This window comes from Mizuhopecten yessoensis, unplaced genomic scaffold (assembly GCF_002113885.1).
Source record: "Mizuhopecten yessoensis strain PY_sf001 unplaced genomic scaffold, ASM211388v2 scaffold10863, whole genome shotgun sequence".
NCBI classification, from domain to species: domain Eukaryota; kingdom Metazoa; phylum Mollusca; class Bivalvia; order Pectinida; family Pectinidae; genus Mizuhopecten; species Mizuhopecten yessoensis.
Window position 1 is genome coordinate 225551 of NW_018408759.1, and position 23425 is coordinate 248975.

General features: G+C 35.2%; 1 protein-coding gene across 1 annotated transcript in view; it reads right to left on the bottom strand.

Moving 5' to 3' along the window:
- The window catches only part of LOC110463060 (integumentary mucin C.1-like), a 37883-nt gene extending 25085 nt beyond the window's left edge, over positions 1-12798 (bottom strand). Inside the window, exons 1-5 of the mRNA XM_021517397.1 lie at positions 12570-12798; positions 10941-10982; positions 9902-9987; positions 9376-9450; positions 8782-8911 (exon numbers count right to left, since the gene is read on the bottom strand). Of these exons, the coding sequence (XP_021373072.1) occupies positions 8782-8911; positions 9376-9450; positions 9902-9987; positions 10941-10982; positions 12570-12729 (493 nt within the window). The 5' untranslated portion in view covers positions 12730-12798. The remainder of the gene's footprint in view (positions 1-8781; positions 8912-9375; positions 9451-9901; positions 9988-10940; positions 10983-12569) is intronic.
- Positions 12799-23425: the final 10627 nt, after the last annotated feature.

The window sequence follows — 23425 nt, forward strand, 5'->3', positions numbered from 1 at the left end:
TAAGCATTGATACTAACAATGACACAACTTAGGGTCACAAGTACATAACGTGAAGAAACACCACTGGTGGTTACATTAGTAGGTAAGCTTTGATACTTACAATGACACAACTTAAGGTTACAAGTACAAAACGTGAAAGATACATCACTGGCAGTTACATTACAAGGTAAGCATTGATACTAACAATGGCACAACTTAAGGTTACAAGTACATAACGTGAAGAAACATCACTGGTGGTAACATTACAAGGTAAGTATTGATACTAACAATGGCACAACTTGAGGTTACAAGTACATAACGTGAAAGAAACATCACTGGCTGTTACATTACACAGTCAGTACTGATACTAACAATGACACAACTTAAGGTTACAAGTACATAACGTGAAGAAACATCACTGGTGGTTACATTACAAGGTAAGCATTGATACTTACAATGGCACAACTTAAGGTTACAAGTACAAAACGTGAAGAAACACCACTGGTGGTGACATTACAAGGTAAGCATTGATACTAACAATGGCACAACTTGAGGTTACAAGTACATAACGTGAAAGAAACATCACTGGCAGTTACGTTACAAGGTAAGCATTGATACTAACGATGGCACAACTTAAGGTTACAAGTACATAACGTGAAGAAACATCACTGGTGGTTACATTACAAGGTAAGCATTGATACTTACAATGGCACAACTTAAGGTTACAAGTACAAAACGTGAAGAAACACCACTGGTGGTGACATTACAAGGTAAGCATTGATACTAACAATGGCACAACTTGAGGTTACAAGTACATAACGTGAAAGAAACATCACTGGCAGTTACGTTACAAGGTAAGCATTGATACTAACGATGGCACAACTTAAGGTTACAAGTACATAACGTGAAGAAACATCACTGGTGGTGACATAAGTAGGTAAGCATTGATACTTACAATGACACAACTTAAGGTTACAAGTACAAAACGTGAAAGAAACATCACTGGCAGTTACATTACAAGGTAAGCATTGATACTAACAATGGCACAACTTAAGGTTACAAGTACATAACGTGAAGAAACATCACTGGTGGTAACATTACAAGGTAAGTATTGATACTAACAATGGCACAACTTGAGGTTACAAGTACATAACGTGAAAGAAACATCACTGGCAGTTACGTTACAAGGTAAGCATTGATACTAACGATGGCACAACTTAAGGTTACAAGTACATAACGTGAAGAAACATCACTGGTGGTGACATAAGTAGGTAAGCATTGATATTTACAATGACACAACTTAAGGTTACAAGTACAAAACGTGAAAGAAACATCACTGGCAGTTACATTACAAGGTAAGCATTGATACTAACAATGGCACAACTTAAGGTTACAAGTACATAACGTGAAGAAACATCACTGGTGGTGACATTAGTAGGTAAGCATTGATATTTACAATGACACAACTTAAGGTTACAAGTACAAAACGTGAAAGAAACATCACTGGCAGTTACATTACAAGGTAAGCATTGATACTAACAATGGCACAACTTAAGGTTACAAGTACATAACGTGAAGAAACATCACTGGTGGTGACATAAGTAGGTAAGCATTGATATTTACAATGACACAACTTAAGGTTACAAGTACAAAACGTGAAAGAAACATCACTGGCAGTTACATTACAAGGTAAGCATTGATACTAACAATGGCACAACTTAAGGTTACAAGTACATAACGTGAAGAAACATCACTGGTGGTGACATAAGTAGGTAAGCATTGATATTTACAATGACACAACTTAAGGTTACAAGTACAAAACGTGAAAGAAACATCACTGGCAGTTACATTACAAGGTAAGTATTGATACTAACGATGGCACAACTTAAGGTTACAAGTACATAACGTGAAGAAACATCACTGGTGGTGACATAAGTAGGTAAGCATTGATATTTACAATGACACAACTTAAGGTTACAAGTACAAAACGTGAAAGAAACATCACTGGCAGTTACATTACAAGGTAAGCATTGATACTAACAATGGCACAACTTAAGGTTACAAGTACATAACGTGAAGAAACATCACTGGTGGTGACATAAGTAGGTAAGCATTGATATTTACAATGACACAACTTAAGGTTACAAGTACAAAACGTGAAAGAAACATCACTGGCAGTTACATTACAAGGTAAGCATTGATACTAACAATGGCACAACTTAAGGTTACAAGTACATAACGTGAAGAAACATCACTGGTGGTGACATAAGTAGGTAAGCATTGATATTTACAATGACACAACTTAAGGTTACAAGTACAAAACGTGAAAGAAACATCACTGGCAGTTACATTACAAGGTAAGCATTGATACTAACAATGGCACAACTTAAGGTTACAAGTACATAACGTGAAGAAACATCACTGGTGGTGACATAAGTAGGTAAGCATTGATATTTACAATGACACAACTTAAGGTTACAAGTACAAAACGTGAAAGAAACATCACTGGCAGTTACATTACAAGGTAAGCATTGATACTAACAATGGCACAACTTAAGGTTACAAGTACATAACGTGAAGAAACATCACTGGTGGTGACATAAGTAGGTAAGCATTGATATTTACAATGACACAACTTAAGGTTACAAGTACAAAACGTGAAAGAAACATCACTGGCAGTTACATTACAAGGTAAGCATTGATACTAACAATGGCACAACTTAAGGTTACAAGTACATAACGTGAAGAAACATCACTGGTGGTGACATAAGTAGGTAAGCATTGATATTTACAATGACACAACTTAAGGTTACAAGTACAAAACGTGAAAGAAACATCACTGGCAGTTACATTACAAGGTAAGCATTGATACTAACAATGGCACAACTTAAGGTTACAAGTACATAACGTGAAGAAACATCACTGGTGGTGACATAAGTAGGTAAGCATTGATATTTACAATGACACAACTTAAGGTTACAAGTACAAAACGTGAAAGAAACATCACTGGCAGTTACATTACAAGGTAAGCATTGATACTAACAATGGCACAACTTAAGGTTACAAGTACATAACGTGAAGAAACATCACTGGTGGTGACATAAGTAGGTAAGCATTGATATTTACAATGACACAACTTAAGGTTACAAGTACAAAACGTGAAAGAAACATCACTGGCAGTTACATTACAAGGTAAGCATTGATACTAACAATGGCACAACTTAAGGTTACAAGTACATAACGTGAAGAAACATCACTGGTGGTGACATAAGTAGGTAAGCATTGATATTTACAATGACACAACTTAAGGTTACAAGTACAAAACGTGAAAGAAACATCACTGGCAGTTACATTACAAGGTAAGCATTGATACTAACAATGGCACAACTTAAGGTTACAAGTACATAACGTGAAGAAACATCACTGGTGGTGACATAAGTAGGTAAGCATTGATATTTACAATGACACAACTTAAGGTTACAAGTACAAAACGTGAAAGAAACATCACTGGCAGTTACATTACAAGGTAAGCATTGATACTAACAATGGCACAACTTAAGGTTACAAGTACATAACGTGAAGAAACATCACTGGTGGTGACATAAGTAGGTAAGCATTGATATTTACAATGACACAACTTAAGGTTACAAGTACAAAACGTGAAAGAAACATCACTGGCAGTTACATTACAAGGTAAGCATTGATACTAACAATGGCACAACTTAAGGTTACAAGTACATAACGTGAAAGAAACATCACTGGCAGTTACATTACAAGGTAAGCATTGCTACTAACAATGACACAACTTAAGGTTACTAGTACAAAACGTGAAAGAAACATCACTGGCAGTTACATTACAAGGTAAGCATTGATACTATCAATGGCACAACTTAAGGTTACAAGTACATAACGTGAAGAAACATCACTGGTGGTGACATAAGTAGGTAAGCATTGATATTTACAATGACACAACTTAAGGTTACAAGTACAAAACGTGAAAGAAACATCACTGGCAGTTACATTACAAGGTAAGTATTGATACTAACAATGGCACAACTTAAGGTTACAAGTACATAACGTGAAAGAAACATCACTGGTGGTAACATTAGTAGGTAAGCATTGATACTAACAATGGCACAACTTAAGGTTACAAGTACAAAACGTGAAAGAAACATCACTGGCAGTTACATTACAAGGTAAGTATTGATATTAACAATGGCACAACTTAACGTTACAAGTACAAAACGTGATGAAACATCACTGGTTGTTACATTACACAGTCAGTAGNATTGATACTATCAATGGCACAACTTAAGGTTACAAGTACATAACGTAAAGAAACATCACTGGTGGTAACATAAGTAGGTAAGCATTGATACTAACAATGACACAACTTAGGGTCACAAGTACATAACGTGAAGAAACACCACTGGTGGTTACATTAGTAGGTAAGCTTTGATACTTACAATGACACAACTTAAGGTTACAAGTACAAAACGTGAAGAAACACCACTGGTGGTGACATTACAAGGTAAGTGTTGATACTAACAATGACACAACTTAGGGTCACAAGTACATAACGTGAAGAAACACCACTGGTGGTGACATTACAAGGTAAGTGTTGATACTAACAATGACACAACTTAGGGTCACAAGTACATAGCGTGAAGAAACCCCACTGGTGGTTACATTAGTAGGTAAGCTTTGATACTTACAATGACACAACTTAAGGTTACAAGTACATAACTTGAAGAAACATCACTGGTGGTTACATTACAAGGTAAGTATTGATACTAACAATGGCACAACTTAACGTTACAAGTACAAAATGTGAAGAATCACCACTGGTGGTAACATTACAAGGTAAGCATTCACACTAACAATGACACAACTTAAGGTTACAAGTAAATAACGATACTAACAATGACACAACGTAAGGTTACAAGTACATAACGTGAAGAAACATCCATAGTGGATACATTACAAAGTAAGTATTGATACTAACAATGACACAACTCAAGGTTACAAGTAAATAACATGAAGAAACCTAACTGTGGGATACATTACAAAGTAAGTATTGATACTAACACTGACACAACTTAAGGATACAAGTACATAACGTGAAGAAACATCGGTGGTGGTAACATACAAGGTAAGCATTCACACTAACAATGGAACAACTTAAGGTTACAAGTACATAACTTGAAGAAACATCGGTTGTGGTAACATTACAAGGTAAGCATTCACACTAACAATGGAACAACTTAAGGTTACAAGTACATAACTTGAAGAAACATCGGTTGTGGTAACATTACAAGGTAAGCATTCACACTAACAATGACACAACTTAAGGTTACAAGTACACAACGTGAAGAAACATCACTGGTGGTAACATTACAAGGTAAGCATTAACACTAACAATGGCACAACTTAAGGGTACAAGTACAAAACGTGAAGAAACACCACTGGTGGTGACATTACAAGGTAAGTGTTGATACTAACAATGACACAACTTAAGGTTACAAGTACATAACTTGAAGAAACATCGGTTGTGGTAACATTACAAGGTAAGCATTCACACTAACAATGGCACAGCTTAAGGTTACAAGTACAAAACGTGAAAGATACATCCCTGGCAGTTACATTACAAGGTAAGCATTGGTACTAACAATGACACAACTTAAGGTTACAAGTAAATAACATGAAGAAACCTAACTGTGGGTTACATTACAAAGTAAGTATTGATACTAACACTGACACGACTTAAGGTTACAAGTACATAACGTGAAAGAAACATCACTGGTGGTGACATTACAAGGTGAGTATTGATACTAACAATGACACAACTGACAAGTACATAACGTGAAGAAACATCACTGTTGGTTACATTACAAAGGAAGTATTGATACTAACACTGACACAACTTAAGGTTACAAGTACACAACGTGAAGAAACATCACTGGTGGTTACATTACAAGTTAAGCATTGATACTTACAATGGCACAACTTAAGGCTACAAGCACAAAACGTGAAGAAACACCACTGGTGGTGACATTACGAGGTAAGTATTGATACTAACAATGACACAACTGACAAGTACATAACGTGAAGAAACATCGGTGGTGGTAACATTACAAGGTAAGCATTCACACTAACAATGGCACAACTTAAGGTTACAAGTACAAAACGTGAAGAAACACCACTGGTGGTGACATTACAAGGTAAGTATTGATACTAACAATGACACAACTTAAGGTTACAAGTAAATAACATGAAGAAACCTAACTGTGGGTTACATTACAAAGTAAGTATTGATACTAACACTGACACAACTTAAGAATACAAATACACAACGTGAAGAAACACCATTGGTGGTGACATTACAAGGTAAGCATTGATACTAACAATGGCACAACTTAAGGTTACAAGTACATAACGTGAAGAAACAACACCGGTGGTTACATTAGTAGGTAAGCATTGATACTTACAATGACACAACTTAAGGTTACAAGTACAAAACGTGAAAGAAACATCACTGGCAGTTATATTACAAGGTAAGTATTGATACTAACAATGGCACAACTTAACGTTACAAGTACAAAACGTGATGAAACATCACTGGTTGTTACATTACACAGTCAGTAGTGATATTAACAATGACACAACGTAAGGTTACAAGTACATAACGTGAAGAAACATCACTGGTGGTTACATTACAAGGTAAGCATTGATACTTACAATGGCACAACTTAAGGTTACAAGCACAAAACGTGAAGAAACACCACTGGTGGTGACATTACAAGGTAAGCATTGATACTAACAATGGCACAACTTCAGGTTACAAGTACATTACGTGAAAGAAACATCACTGGCAGTTACGTTACAAGGTAAGCATTGATACTAACGATGGCACAACTTAAGGTTACAAGTACATAACGTGAAGAAACATCACTGGTGGTAACATGAGTAGGTAAGCATTGATACTAACGATGGCACAACTTAAGGGTACAAGTACATAACGTGAAAGAAACATCACTGGTGGTGACATTACAAGGTGAGTATTGATACTAACAATGACACAACATAAGGTTACAAGTTCATAACGTGAAGAATCAACACTGGTGGTGACATTACAAGGTAAGTAGTGATACTAACAATGACACAACGTAAGGTTACAAGTACAAAACGTGAAGAAACACCACTGGTGGTAACATTAATAGGTAAGCATTGATACTAACAATGACACAACGTAAGGTTACATGTACATAACGTGAAAAAAACATCACCGGTGGTAACATTACTAGGTAAGTATTGATACTAATAATGACACAACGTAAGGTTACATGTACATAACGTGAAAAAACATCACCGGTGGTAACATTACTAGGTAAGTATTGATACTAATAATGACACAACTTAAGGTTACAAGTACACAACGTGAAGAAACATCACTGGTGGTTACATTACAAATAAGCATTCACACTAACAATGACACAACTTAAGGATACAAGTACATAACGTGAAGAAACATCACTGGTGGTTACATTACAAAGTAAGTATTGATACTAACACTGACACAACTTAAGGTTACAAGTACATAACGTGAAGAAACATCACTGGTGGTTACATTACAAAGTAAGTATTGATACTAACACTGACACAACTTAAGGTTACAAGTACATAACGTGAAGAAACATCACTGGTGGTTACATTACAAAGTAAGTATTGATACTAACAATGACACAACTGACAAGTACATAACGTGAAGAAACATCCATAGTGGTTACATTACAAAGTAAGTATTGATACTAACACTGACACAACTTAAGGGTACAAGTACATAACGTGAAGAAACATCGGTGGTCGTAACATTACAAGGTAAGCATTCACACTAGCAATGGCACAACTTAAGGTTACAAGTACAAAACGTGAAGAAACACCACTGGTGGTGACATTACAAGGTAAGTATTGATACTAACAATGACACAACTTAAGGTTACAAGTAAATAACATGAAGAAACCTAACTGCGGGTTACATTACAAAGTAAGTATTGATACTAACAATGACACAACTTAAGAATACAAATACACAACGTGAAGAAACACCATTGGTGGTGACATTACAAGGTAAGTATTGATACTAACAATGACACAACTTAAGGTTACAAGTAAATAACATGAAGAAACCTAACTGCGGGTTACATTACAAAGTAAGTATTGATACTAGCAATGGCACAACTTAAGGTTACAAGTACAAAACGTGAAGAAACATCACTGGTGGTTACATTACAAATAAGCATTCACACTAACAATGACACAACGTAAGGTTACAAGTACATAACGTGAAGAAACATCAATAGTGGTTACATTACAAAGTAAGTATTGATACTAGCAATGGCACAACTTAAGGTTACAAGTACAAAACGTGAAGAAACATCACTGGTGGTTACATTACAAAGTAAGTAATGATACTAACAATGACACAACTTACAAGTACATAACGTGAAGAAACATCAATAGTGGTTACATTACAAAGTAAGTATTGATACTAGCAATGGCACAACTTAAGGTTACAAGTACAAAACGTGAAGAAACATCACTGGTGGTTACATTACAAAGTAAGTATTGATACTAACACTGACACAACTTAAGGTTACAGGTACACAACGTGAAGAAACATCACTGGTGGTGACATTACAAGCTAAGCATTGATACTAACAATGACACAACTTAAGGTTACAAGTACATAACGTGAAGAAACATCACTGATGGTTACATTACAAAGTAAGTATTGTTACTAACAATGGCACAACTTAAGGTTACAGAGCTGCCTGTTGCAACACTCCGAACAAATTGTTCCTGCTGATTCGTCTCGTTTTCCAAAAGGTGCACCAACCGCCTGGTTTGATAAACAGGTTTGTAGATGACACACCTGAAAAAAAAGTGTTCAACACATATTTGTATTATTGTATTGATTTACAATGATCTTGTAATTGATTAGGATAAAGGGAACACTTGATGATAATTAACCGAAGACACTGTTGTTGTCGGAACACGAATGGCGAGTTCAGTGTCAGAATATACACTAAGAAGGGGGTGTATAATACAAAACCAAAATCAGTTTTACCTTCTTTTATTTTAAATAATTCACATATTACGACCACTTTGAGGTAACTTTCCTCGAAACAATTATGATGAAATGACTCTTAAATAAGGATATCATCCTAGATTATTTTGATTTTTTAAATCAATTGATCTGCCTGATATTTGCATTCCTCGCCAAAAGTAGAATTCTATACTTCGCTGATAAACATTGTATTGTATTTATCTTCATAAATCAATGGTTGATCATTGAATCATAGTTACAAATAACCAATCTGTTACGGAGTTTATTACCGATTTACTTCGACATCCGCCTCTGTATAATTTTTTGACATCTGCTCTCCTCACGTAGTGCTCCAGATAGCAGAGCTGAAGTATAACAGGCATCACTTTAACATGGAACGTGAACAAATCCAACTCGATTCATCAGGAACATTCAAATTCCGCAGATTCATTTTTTTATAAACGATTTTACTCCTATATTTATTGTATCGTACTAATTGTAATTATTTAACAATGAACACACATTTTCGGTCGAAGAGTTTTTGAGATTTAAGAAAAATTCTTTTGATGAAATAAAAATCTGTATCACATCCTGTTGGAGGCTTCGTAATAACACGTTAGGATATGGATCAACTTGTCTTAAGTTTCTGCACTTTCGAAATAACCAATTTTAAATACAATTTTTGCTATTCATTAGATGCACTTGTACTGCCTACAAATAGTCTTCTACTATATGATATTCTTATCATTATTATTAAAACAATCAACCAAATACAAATAAAAGACATCCTTTAGAGTGTACACTAGCGTTACTTACCTCATCCGGGCCACAGTATACCAGCTGAGTACACTGATCGGGAGACTCGGCGGCATCACATATAAAACATTTTATTCCCCCTGTAGCTGTAGGACAAGGATCGGACAGTCACAAATACAAGTCAGAAAAATATCGCCTTAATCATATAAAATATATACTTAAACAACATTTAGAGATGTAGTTTCCGTATGTGTTCTGTAATAACTGACAAAGACAAATGAAATGTCTCTATACCAGTAGAATGTGTAAGGATTAGTTATCAATCAAAACTAAGTATCACTACCAACACACACTTGAACTGATTATATCTTATATTTCACGAAACTGTAGCTTTGTGGGAAGTGTTTGCTTAACAAACATACCGGCATTAATGTCTTTGCATAGAACTGAACATTATTAACAGTGTTTGGCTTTTTTGGCAGTAGCTTCGTACTTGTCACAATTCTGCTGATGGAAATGGTCATTCTATACCCGTCTTCCTGACTGCCTGCAGTATTAGAGTGCAATTGGGGGAAATCTCTCCATAATTTTAGGCAGCCGACTTACTGATTCGGCACACTGTACCTTACTGAGTTGTTTACACTATTTGCTTGACAATGGAAACAGACGTTTTCATAAGATGGTGAAATAAGTTTTCAATTTATGTTTGTGTTCGAAACCGACTAAGGCTTTGTTATTGATACCAAATTGATGAATCTTATTCCGAATATATATCCAAATAGTCTGTGTGACGTCACTTATAATACTTAAGCATTTGTGCGACGTAATACGTAACGTTCGTATGTTTATGCAGATATACTCACTTATAATGGTTTGTGTGTTCATGAAGTAAAAATACCAACTATGTGTGTTAATTAAATCATAACCTATGTTTATTCAGTCATAATTCATCGACTTTGTAAAACGTAATCAGTAATGGTTTGTGTGTTTATGAAGACATAACGCCTTTAATTAAAATTTAATAGAACGTACGTTTATAAAGACATAATACAATATCTCCCGTGTTAATAACGACATAGTATTCAGGATAGTAATATACCTTCGGCTGCTCTCACAGCGATGATGAAGTTAGGGAACAAACCTGTGGAAACAATTGTACATACATGATAGTGTTTACTTTTGGTGAGTTTTGTGGACGTACACGTATAGTAGTGACAAGTATACTGTTACATCACTTTACATTTATAAAATATAATCATGAAACATACAGAGTACCCAATATATAATAATGGAACACACAGAGTACCCAATATAGAATAATGGAACATATAGCGTACCAAATATATAATAATAGAACATACAGAGTACCTAATATATAATAATGGAACACACAGAGTACCCAATGTATAATAATGGAACATATAGAGTACCCAATATATAATAATCACTTGGCATGCATATATAATGTGTTATCAAATGATATCTAGAACATGCAGTTTGTGATAAATCATAATCACTTGACATGATTTATACACAATCATCAGTTGGGAATAATAAAAGCATATTTACCAATTCAAAGGTCACACATTATTAAACGACAGACATTAAACCCACATGATTATAATTCGGTTTGCTAAATTCCTTCCGGCTCCATCTCTTTGATTGTGAAACATCCTAAACTACAAAAATCGTGTTGGTCCGAGGAATGTCGGCACCCTTTTAATTCAAGCTTCTCCTTTACTGATGTTCATCTGCGATGTAGTATTGTTATGTTATTACGTTTTACAGGTTTAAAAACCCTCCGAAATAATCAAAATCGCACTATAGCCAAATAATTATAAACCTATTGACCTCAAATCTATTCCTAGGAGACCTGGATTGTCGTTTGTAAACAAGCATTCAACATTTTCGTACAAAAGTGTACGAAAAAGAAGAAGACCTAAAACTCATGATTGCTGTTAAATATGTTAATCTAACTTTGATTAGTAAATTTTGCAATTGTTCATGAATACACGTTAACCATATATAGAATAACATTACAAACGTGATATGTACGCACGTGAAAACTATAATATATAAACTCGTGACATTATATAATATCAGCTGACAGACTTAAATTATATTCAATTGATAAGCATCACATATAGCCACAGAAACGACGTACATTATATACCTGTTATGACATGCAGGAGATAAACATCATGACTCCAATCGCACACCGAGGTCCTGTTCTAAACAACAATGCCAGACCAAGCAACCTCATTCTACATACAATATCGGTCATATCGCTTTTGCAATTGTTTGCTATCCTCAACAAGTCTTGTCTATTGAATAGTTGTAAATCGTGCATTATTATAAAATATTGTTGTGAAGTGCGGCAATAAGAGAGGTTTTGTTGACAGGGAAATACACTACTTTAAACTAGTACCACAACTGATGCATTAGCAATGAGGTCTGATATAAAGTAAATATATGTCAGACTGCTGCAAACACATTACAAATAGAAACGAGTATAGAAAACAGACTTTTTTGCTAACTAAATGACTTCCTGACAATCGGCTGACTGAAGTATGTCACTCCCTCCTTTAAGGATCAATTTTATGTCATCGACACCATAAATCCTCGAAACTAAAGTATACATCCAAAGCAGAGAATCACCAGAAAGTAGTTCTACATTAGCAAACTAAGTCGACGTAAGCGACGACTAATTGGTGTAGATGTTACGTACCACAGAGCAGAATTAAAGCCTGACAACTCCACATGATTCCTCTTGTCCCTGAGCCCTGTGACGTAGTGCTGTGTATACTGATCATGAGATTGGAGATATAGGTCAACCGCATTGATATATATACTAAGCAAAGAGTACTGTCCGACCTACTCGCGATCATGTCCTACTGGCGAGTTTGGTGCCTGATATGAACAATCGTCTGCACAAATAAAAAAAGCATGTTTCCGTTCAAATTCCAACGGCATTTTACCTTATATTGTGCACGCGTCGCCTTTATAAAGGAAACCCGTTATCTAAACACCATATATTGCAAACTAAAACATCGTCTGTACAGCAATACAGTTTCTGCTCTTGGGGTGGAGAAAGGGTTTTAATTTTGCGAGCAATACTTCTTTTTTATTTGCATTAAATATATACATTTTTGTAGAATGTTAAAAGAATAACAAAGGTTTTAATGTGTTGCCAAAGGCCATCACATAGACATTGATGGTGAGTAGATAAACTGGATAGTTGTTTGTTTTATATGAGTTTAAAGTTTTGAGCACTTGTATCGTCAATTAATTCGTGAGGTTTTTATTTCGCGGAAATCCGGAAGATGAAAGATATATATGTGTTGAAAAATATAATTTCAGCTTTTAGTTTATGCTTTTTATCACTTTGATAGATCTGTTATCCGTTAAATTGTATCAATTTCAAGGCCGATTCGAAGTAAACATTTATGTTTGCAATTGTTTTAACCATAAACAACCATACAATATAACAATATTCCTGTAGAAATTATAGCAATCACTAAGTGATGCTAATATGCATGTGTGGTCGCTTTCAACTTAAATTTTAAACTTTAAAGTGTAAACTTTGTCTGGAATGACCTGGCTTAGATTTTCCTAATTACGTCACATGTAAACGCTTACCGTGACAATGCTTTTGTTTCATTAGAAATGGTTATTGCAAGTACATATAGAATCANAGCACCGGCAAAACGGGAGATAAATCTGTCAGGTGTAGGAGAAAAGAGAATGAACAATCATCCAGTGTACAGTATCGAATGATCAGGTTGACGTATTGTTGTCTATTTAGTAATACATAGCAAAAGAGGTATGTGTGTTTCAATAACTTATGTCAGGCAATATATGTATTGTGCATATTGCAGAACTATTGAAAAGAGATGGAGTGCGATACAGCTTTTTATTGGCCCTCTATGCCATTAATTAGCGCAACGAAATGTTAGCAATAGCATCAATGGACAAATAGATATATCAGTGTACACTGAATGTTACTAGTATACGAGAACGGATTTATATACCTATGCTTGATGCTTTTAAGTACAAATCAATATCTGGTTTGAGGTAAAACTTTATATGAAATATGATAGGAAATAGCATGGCAATGTATTAGAACGGATGGTGAAAATTTGTGTGAAAACAGTATGCTCTAATGCATTAAAAGTTAAAAACAATTACCTAATCAACCACATTTAACAGTTACTATATCTTCATTGATTTCCACGATGAAATATTTTATAAGAAATTAAAAAGTTTGCTCAAACTGTATTTGATGTTTTACACTGTCCACGGACGATGGGAAGAACACGTGCTTGTCGACCTTGAATAAAAACATTTTAACACTATCGCTTCCTTGTAATAAGTTCAATATAGTACAGTTCTCACGTGTGCATTGTTCACAACCGCAGAGTATTTCTTATCGTACTTCAGTCATATATAAGGCAGTGACTTTGTGACTGTCAACACTTCAAACGATAAGGAACGGAAGTAAATGAATGTAAACTCCACGTAAAGGTATACACCAATATAATATCCTGGTAATTGTGTGTCCAGTAAGTCGTATACCGAGTTATACTGGTCACGTGGTTGTGTGTCCAGTATGTCGTATACCGAGTTATACTGGTCACGTGGTTGTGTGTCCAGTATGTCGTATACCGAGTTATACCGTTCACGTGTCTGTGTGTCCGGTATGTCGTATACCGAGTTATACCGTTCACGTGTCTGTGTGTCCAGGAAGTCGTATACCGAGTTATACTGGTCACGTGGTTGTGTGTCCAGTTTGTCGTTTACCGAGTTATACTGGTCACGTGGTTGTGTGTCGAGTATGTCGTATACCGAGTTATACTGGTCACGTGGTTGTGTGCCAGGAAGTCGTATACCGAGTTATACCGTTCACGTGTCTGTGTGTCCGGTATGTCGTATACCGAGTTATACCGGTCATGTAGTTATGTGTCCAGTATACATGATGCTCTCCTGCATCAAGCTTTGTTTTTTTTCTTATATGATGTCTTCTGAAATACACAAGCATCAACACAGACTTTACAATATTTAAACATCTTGATGTGCCAAATGAGAAGACAATGTAACTGGCAACAAATTCAAAAGAAAGAAGAAAAACAGTAAAATGCCAAAGTGTTATCTAAATCGTAATATGAACTAAAAATCTATAAAACTGGTGCAAAATATTAAGTGTTTTTGAAAGATATACATAGATATTATCGAAAAATTTCTGACAAAGAAACAACAGGTTCATTAATGAGCAGAATCAAATATATCAAACCTCACGTCACAAAACAATTCCAAAAATACTTAAAGTTGAAAGAATGAAACGAAAATTTCTAAAGAGTTCCAAAACAGATCAAAAAAGGAAAGGTGTCTTTCAACCCTTCTATAACGTTACAGATTGACAGTATTTGGATACAACAGATAACTTATTCTTATTAGTCTCTCGTGTGAGCTGTACCAGAATGAATGTTAACTACAAGAGGCTGCCAATCATGGGGACTGATAGTCCTCCTGTTACGTCAAACAATTACTTCCAATACCAAGTCAAACATAACAAGAGATTACCGTTTGATAACAAAATCTTAATTTGTTCTCAATCTCGGTTAAACTGGGGCAAAATACAAAAAAAGAAAATAAGCACAAAGATGATAAGGTCAAGGGTTCCAGAATGGTGAGCGTCGTCTGCTTCATCTAGGTCAAATCTAAGGATTGCAACGTCAACATAGCGAGAACTGGAGGACAGACAACAAGCCAGTACAAAACAACGTCCCGCTCACAGTACAACTCAGAGGTTAGCCGTTATTGGTGGTCAGGTTGTAAGTGAAGATCGAGGTTAGCGGCTGAAGTAGAAGCGTACAGTGGCCTGTATTCCTCCGAGTTAAGGAGTGTTATAATCAGTATATGATCTTTAAAGATTACACGTTAATATATCTAAAAGGTAAGTTGGAGGACTTTTGGATACTTTTGGAGGAGGTTTTTGCTACCAGTTCTGATAAGTTCTTCAATTAATCCAGCCTCATATGAAAACAAAAACAAGTCGGCCAGAAGGGGGGAACAATTTGCTCCCATAGTCTGCTTAACGGTCTTGTCACCGAACTCTATCAAGATATTATCAATCGAGAACTTGTTTCTTCTCCAAGTGTCCTCCTCCATATATTTAAGTTTGGCCTTTGTTGTTATGTTCACAATATATTTTATAGCCATATTTATTTATATTGCAATCTGAATTTGAGCCCATGGCGGACAAAACTTGGTATAAGCAACTGACAACGATCGTGGTGGACTTTACATTAAAAGGATGGAGATTATTGTAAGAACAAGAAAAGACAGAGTAGGAGTTGTACCAATAGTGACTGTTCGGTTATAGTTACCATACTAGATACTAGTCAAATACAATTCAATGTTTCAATCCGATCAATTAGGTAGAACAGCAATGACAGTTATCGCTAACGTGAATCAGAATTGTCGGGAGGTAGAGGAACCAATGCAATCTATTAGACGACGAAATTGTTGCACTTTGAAATGAGTTGCTTTGGTGACACTATGGAGGATCTTATCAAGATAATACCTACATACCGTTGACGGAGTGCATTTCTGTATCGAAAGATTAAACGTGCTGAGGGAACCTCAAAGTATTAATAACCAGGAATGATAGATATGTACCAGGACATTGACAGAAATTAGTATTTAGACAGCGCATTAATGTTTTATAATGATTTGCTTTATTTGTGATAACGTTTTACTTTGATCTTTGAAATTCTGTTACATCTGCTTACAGCGATTTCCTTTTGCAATTTCCTGAATATCTAATACTGCGTGAAAAATAGTTAATGTACTTTAACCAACAGATTTATATTAATTATGTATGAGATACTTGATCGTCGGAACAATATCGTATTATACACATGTATCTCAATAAAGGAGAATTCAGTGAAAATGTTTTAACGTGATAAATTATAACAGATAATGAATGACTATGGATCAACAACTGTTGTTTACTTTTCCATAGAAAATCTGTACATGTTGACTCATTAGTAGTGGCTTGTTCTGAACACTGATAGCTAGTCTTTGTGACTTGGTCTAATCCCTTATAGTTAGTCTGTGTGACTTGGTCTAATCCCTGATAGCAAGTCTTTGTGACTTGGTCTAATCCCTGAAAGTTAGGCTTTGTGACTTGGTATAATCACTGATAGCTAGTCTGTGATTTGGTCTAATAACTGATACCTAGTCTGTGTGACTTGGTCTTAGCACTGATATATAGACTGTGATTTGGTAATATCACTGACAGCTAGTCTGTGTAAATTGGTCTAAGCACTGATATATGGTAATATCACTGACAGCTAGTCTGTGTTACTTGGTTTAATCACTGATAATTAGACTGTGATTTGATAATATCACTGACAGCTAGTCTGTTTAACTTGTTCTAAGCACTGATATATAGACTGTGATTTGGTAAGATCACTGACAGCTAGTCTGTGTTACTTGGTTTAATCACTGATAATTAGACTGTGATTTGATAATATCACTGACAGCTAGTCTGTGTGACTTGGTTTAATCACTGATAATTAGACTGTGATTTGGTAATATCACTGACAGCTAGTCTGTGTAACTTGTTCTAAGCACTGATATATAGACTGCGATTTGGTGATATCACTGACGGCTAGTCTGTGATACTTGGTCTAAGCACTGATATATAGACTGTGATTTGGTAAAATCACTGACAGCTAGTCTGTGTTACTTGGTCTAAGCACTGATATATAGACTGCGGCTTGGTAATATCACTAACAGCTAGTCTGTGTAACTTGGTCTAAGCAATGATATATAGACTATGATTTGGTAATATCACTGACAGCTAGTCTGTGTGACTTGGTTTAATCACTGATATCTAGACTGTTGCTTGGTAATATCACTGACAGCTAGTCTGTGTAACTTGTTCTAAACACTGATATATAGACTGTGATTTGGTAATATCGCTGACAGCTAGTCTGTGTAACTTGGTCTAAGCAATGATATATAGACTATGATTTGGTAATATCACTGACAGCTAGTCTGTGTGACTTTGTTTAATCACTGATAATTAGACTGTGATTTGGTAATATCACTGACACCTAGTCTGTGTAACTTGTTCTAAGCACTGATATATAGACTGTGATTTGGTAAAATCACTGACAGCTAGTCTGTGTTACTTGGTCTAAGCACTGATATATAGACTGCGGCTTGGTAATATCACTAACAGCTAGTCTGTGTAACTTGGTCTAAGCAATGATATATAGACTGTGATTTGGTAATATCACTAACAGCTAGTCTGTGTGACTTGGTCTAAGCACTGATATATAAAATGTGATTTGGTAATATCACTAACAGCTAGTCTGTGTAACTTGGTCTAAGCACTAATATATAGACTGTGATTTGGCAATATAACTGACAGCTAGTCTGTGTAACTTGGTCTAAGCAATGATATATAGACTATGATTTGGTAATATCACTGACAGCTAGTCTGTGTAATTTGGTCTAAGCACTGATATATAGACTGTGATTTGGTAATATCACTAACAGCTAGTCTGTGTGACTTGGTCTAAGCACTGATATATAGACTCCGATTTGGTAATATCACTGACAGCTAGTCTGTGTAACTTGGTCTAAGCACTGATATATAGACTGTGATTTGGTAATATATCACTGACAGCTAGTCTGTGTAACTTGGTCTTAACACTGATATATAGACTGTGATTTGGTAATATCACTGACAGCTAGTCTGTATGGCTTGGTCTTATCACTGATAGCTACATGTCTGTTTTTATTGTTCTGCTCATGGATAGCTAGTCGGTGAAAGTAACCTATTCGCTATGTTGCTTATTCTCGTCGTTTATGGTTAATCTGTGAAGCTTGTATTTGATGTGTTACATCTACCGTACTCCAAATTAGGCCAATATGACTTGTGCTTTGTCCCATTATCATGTAAAAAATAAAATACGGGCAAAAAAAGGTAGAAAATAAAATCTTTTAATATATATAAAATAATATTCAATAAACAACAAAGACCCTACTTTATGGTAGAATGAACGACAGGCAATATTTGACAAGAGCAATGTCCTAACGCCATTCACGTAATTAGCTTTCTTAATTGAAAACAGTTGAAATAATTCCCATAATAATCGCGTACGCAGTCAATCACTTTGCGTTTGAGTTAATAGGATATTAAGTACATCAACATACCACTGACACAATCAAGATCTTATAAATCACATTTCAGTTATCACAGAAATGAAACAACATAATAAGTGTCACAAACATCATGAGGCAATACTGCTGCAGCACCATTACTAGATCATAAATATTTTACAAACCAGGCACTTACAGTTTTACTACAGCCAAATATGTCTCGCCTCTACAAAACCCCACCAGTTTTACTTAAACCCATTTTTCGTGATAGACACTCACATTTATACACAAAAGTCGCCCCTACAGTCGTCTACAGTTTTACCCCAACAGGACAAAAAGTACCTATTCAAACCTATCTCTTGTATTACAACTAGACATTAACGGTTTTATACCTTAAGGTGCAACAAGCCCCCTAAAAGATGCTGTAGTCACCTTAAATGTCAACCCCCTAATAAGTCATGTTCAAAGACTTCAATTAAAAATCGGAACTTATATATGTTATTTGTATATATTGAACTTGTACATTAGCTATACAAAAAATACATAGCCAGGTTAACGTAGTCAAAAACAAGGCATTACGGCTGATGTCTTCATAAAAATAGCTCACTCGACTTATAGCATGTCAATCTCTTTTGCAATCCAACTGAGTGCTGAGAAATGACCCATAATTTAAAGTTTATTTAAATACATAGGTCATGTGGGACTTTATTTCTCTTCTACTAGGTGTATAGATAGATGTTGCAATGCAAAACCACTAAGAGCATAGTAAAATTCCCTGGTAATACATTTTAGCAATTTATAAATAAGAAAACAAAGACTAAGTAACCTTGATCTATCAATAAACTTTAGATGATGTGCTATTTCATACAAACCTATGCTATGTGATTATATGAATGCGCTAGACAGTTTATAAACATTGAAGCTGAAAAATACAATAATGTGTATAACAAGTCTAGCTATTTTATAACAACATTTAAAGATAAGAAAAGACATTTTATATGAAGTTTAAGTAGTGTTAATGGTCATAGGTCTATGGTTGTATACATATATACCGGTAAAATATGTTATACGGACGTTTTACTATGATTTTTGTACTTTCCCATAGCAACAAACATCTTCTTGTGAGGCCGGTATACCTCTCCACACATAGTTAAAGAGAAATAAAGTCCCGCATGACCTAGGTATATAAATGATCATTCAGTTGGGTCGCTTAAGAGATTGTGAGCAACTTTTATCATTACATCAGCCTTAATGACGTATTTTGACTTCGTTAACCTGGTTATATACCTTTTTAATAGCTCATGTATAAGTTCAATATATTTAAATTACATATACATGTATATATATATTCCGATTTTTGATAAGGTTATTTGAATATGACTTGCCAGGGGGTTGAAATTTAGGGTAACTATTACATCTTTTAGGGGGCTTGTTGAACCTTAAAACCAATCAGTAAAGTTATTTTCAAGAGAAACACGTCTACAAACCTGACTGTCATACTGATTCCTAAAGATAACATAGCTCACCTACAATCCAGCCTTTCATAGTTCTTTTCAACAGCTAACTTATCCCACCTCTTTCATCGTCCTACCCAAATCTAATATCGATCGCTTTTACATTCAACACATTCATGATTTTACTTCAAGCTTATACATGACGCACCCTTTTCAGTTTCTACAATCGAGACATTCATTGTTCTCACAAAGAGAACACAGTTTCACTCTCAGTTTTAACCAAAGCTCAACTGAGTTCAACAATACAGCCATTCGAAGATTTGTGTAAAAACAAACACAACTCACTTCACCATATGTACACTCTTGTTTTTTAATAAAGCTAACATAAATCACTCCTGCAATACAGACACTCAGTTTCTGTCATAAATTATGGAAAGTCATCTCTGCAATACAGACACTCAGTTTCTGTCATAAATTATGGAAACTCATCTCTGCAATACAGATACTCAGTTTCTGTCATAAATTATGGAAAATCATCTCTGCAATACAGACACTTAGTTTCTGTCATAAATTATGGAAACTCATCTCTGCAATAGAGACACTCAGGTTCTGTCATAAATTATGGAAACTCATCTCTGCAATAGAGACACTCAGGTTCTGTCATAAATTATGGAAACTCATCTCTGCAATAGAGACACTCAGGTTCTGTCATAAATTATGGAAACTCATCTCTGCAAGACAGACACTCAGTTTCTGTCATAAATTATGGAAACTCATATCTGCAATACAGACACTCAGTTTCTGTCATAAATTATGGAAACTCGTCTCTACAATCTGTACACTCAGTGTTACACAATCAAACATTATTCACCTCATACAAGAGATCACTCAGATTTTGTTCAGTGTTCGATATCTGCTGACAGATGAATTGATAATAGTAATTTTAATGTAGATATAGAGCTCTCTATAAAGGAAACAAAACGGTGTGTTTTAACGTGTGGTCACTTAATAGGTGCTAAGTCAACACGTGCGTTATTCAATTCTATATAGCGTCAAACTGAGCAAACTGTATAAGCAGTAGATAAAACGGCAATTGGCACAAAAAGGAAGGACATATACAGTATGATAGACAATGAGGAGTCTCTACAATATTGAAAGTATTCGTAATCCTGTTAAATGTTGATGAAAAGTTGTTTCCTTTGGATCCCATTACTTTAAAAAATAAAAACAGAAAATTTTCCCCCTCCCACAAGCGACCACCTTAGACGTACTTTCCTGCAAATAGTCTGTAAAGGGTTTAATTTCTATAAATTAACCCCCTTTTCATGTAAGGCAGGTTAATGGAATAATGTACTATAAAAAGAGTTTGCATTGATATTCATAATATGTTTTCTTTCAAATGCCCTACATTTGATCAGCGAGATTTAAAAAAAAAATATATAGGTACATATTAAATATATTGAAAATTATCAGAAACACACATTATTGTCGTGTCCAGTACAGTACCAATGATCTGTACACCTTGAACCTAAATACGGTAAAAGTATGATACCCTGCACGGTAATCGTGTCCGTATCAGTATTATACAATGCATGAATATCACAGACAATCCATACTCTATATTTGTATACATCACATATGTTATACATTTTACATCTATGTAACACATTATTTTTAAACTGATATGTATTTTGCATATTTATGCAAGTTGTCATGTTAGAAATCATTTTATCTTAAGATTTAATGCTTAAAATGTTATAAATTAGCTGTCTTTTTAATACTTTAGTAAGCTTGTAGGAGTAAATGCTCAATACCCTATACAGTTTCAGCTTATCACACAAAAACAAATAGTGCCCAATAAAATTCTAGTGCAGTTCGGATGACGATATACACATAATTTTGTCATTCCAAATCAGCCTATATTGACTGGAGTTCTAAGACCCATCAAATTCAAAGAATGCAATAACTCCCAAAGCTCTACAATTAATAGCAAGCCTCGCATCGACAAGTTCATTTCCAACATGCAAAAAGACACATGCCAATGTTATATATATATTAGTAACATAAATAAATACATATGGTGCTGTCATTTTCTCGCTATTATATGATATACATATAAATGTACGATTGCAACCGATAATCACAATTTTATATTATCAGCATATATTCAGATCTGTCTTCCATTTCGTAATGATGATATAATGTTAACTTTCTAATATCACAAAACCACGTCTTCTGTAAAAAGATGTCGTTCATGCACTCTGTCCATTTAAGTATGGAATTTTAATGGCGGATGTTAAAGGAAGTGTGTAGCCTTGAATTGAACCAATTCTTTCAGACACGGTAAATAGCACACAATCATCTAATCCTCCCTGCGCGTAAACACTTTGAAACCCGACTGGTACGTCTTTACCAGTGGTAACCACCGTTTTGCTTCAGTACTTTCGGTGCCACACTGTACATACGTGTAGTGTATATAACCTGTAAGGGTGATAACTATTGGGTATCGGTATGTCGGATGTTAATAACTTTTGTAAGGTAATATATATGTTCGGTCAAATAACTTGGTAGTGGTAAGTTAGGTGGTAGTTAATACTAGTTTATGTGCTCTGAGCGTTAAATATCGGTAGGCAGTACATGTTCTGTTGGGTGACTTGGGCTGGTATAGGGTATGACATAACTACTAGTTGTAGACAGCCCGTGCTAGTCTATGTACTCTGTATAACGTAACTACTGGGTAGTTGTGTTGTAGACAACCTGTGTTAGTCTATGTACTCTGTATAACGTACATATGTAACTACTGGGTAGTTGTGTTGTGGACAGCCCGTGCTAGTCTATGTACTCTATATAACGTAACTACTAGGTAGTTGTGTTGTGGACAACCTGTGTTAGTCTATGTACTCTGTATAACGTAATTACTGGGTAGTTGTGTTGTGGACAGCCCGTGCTAGTC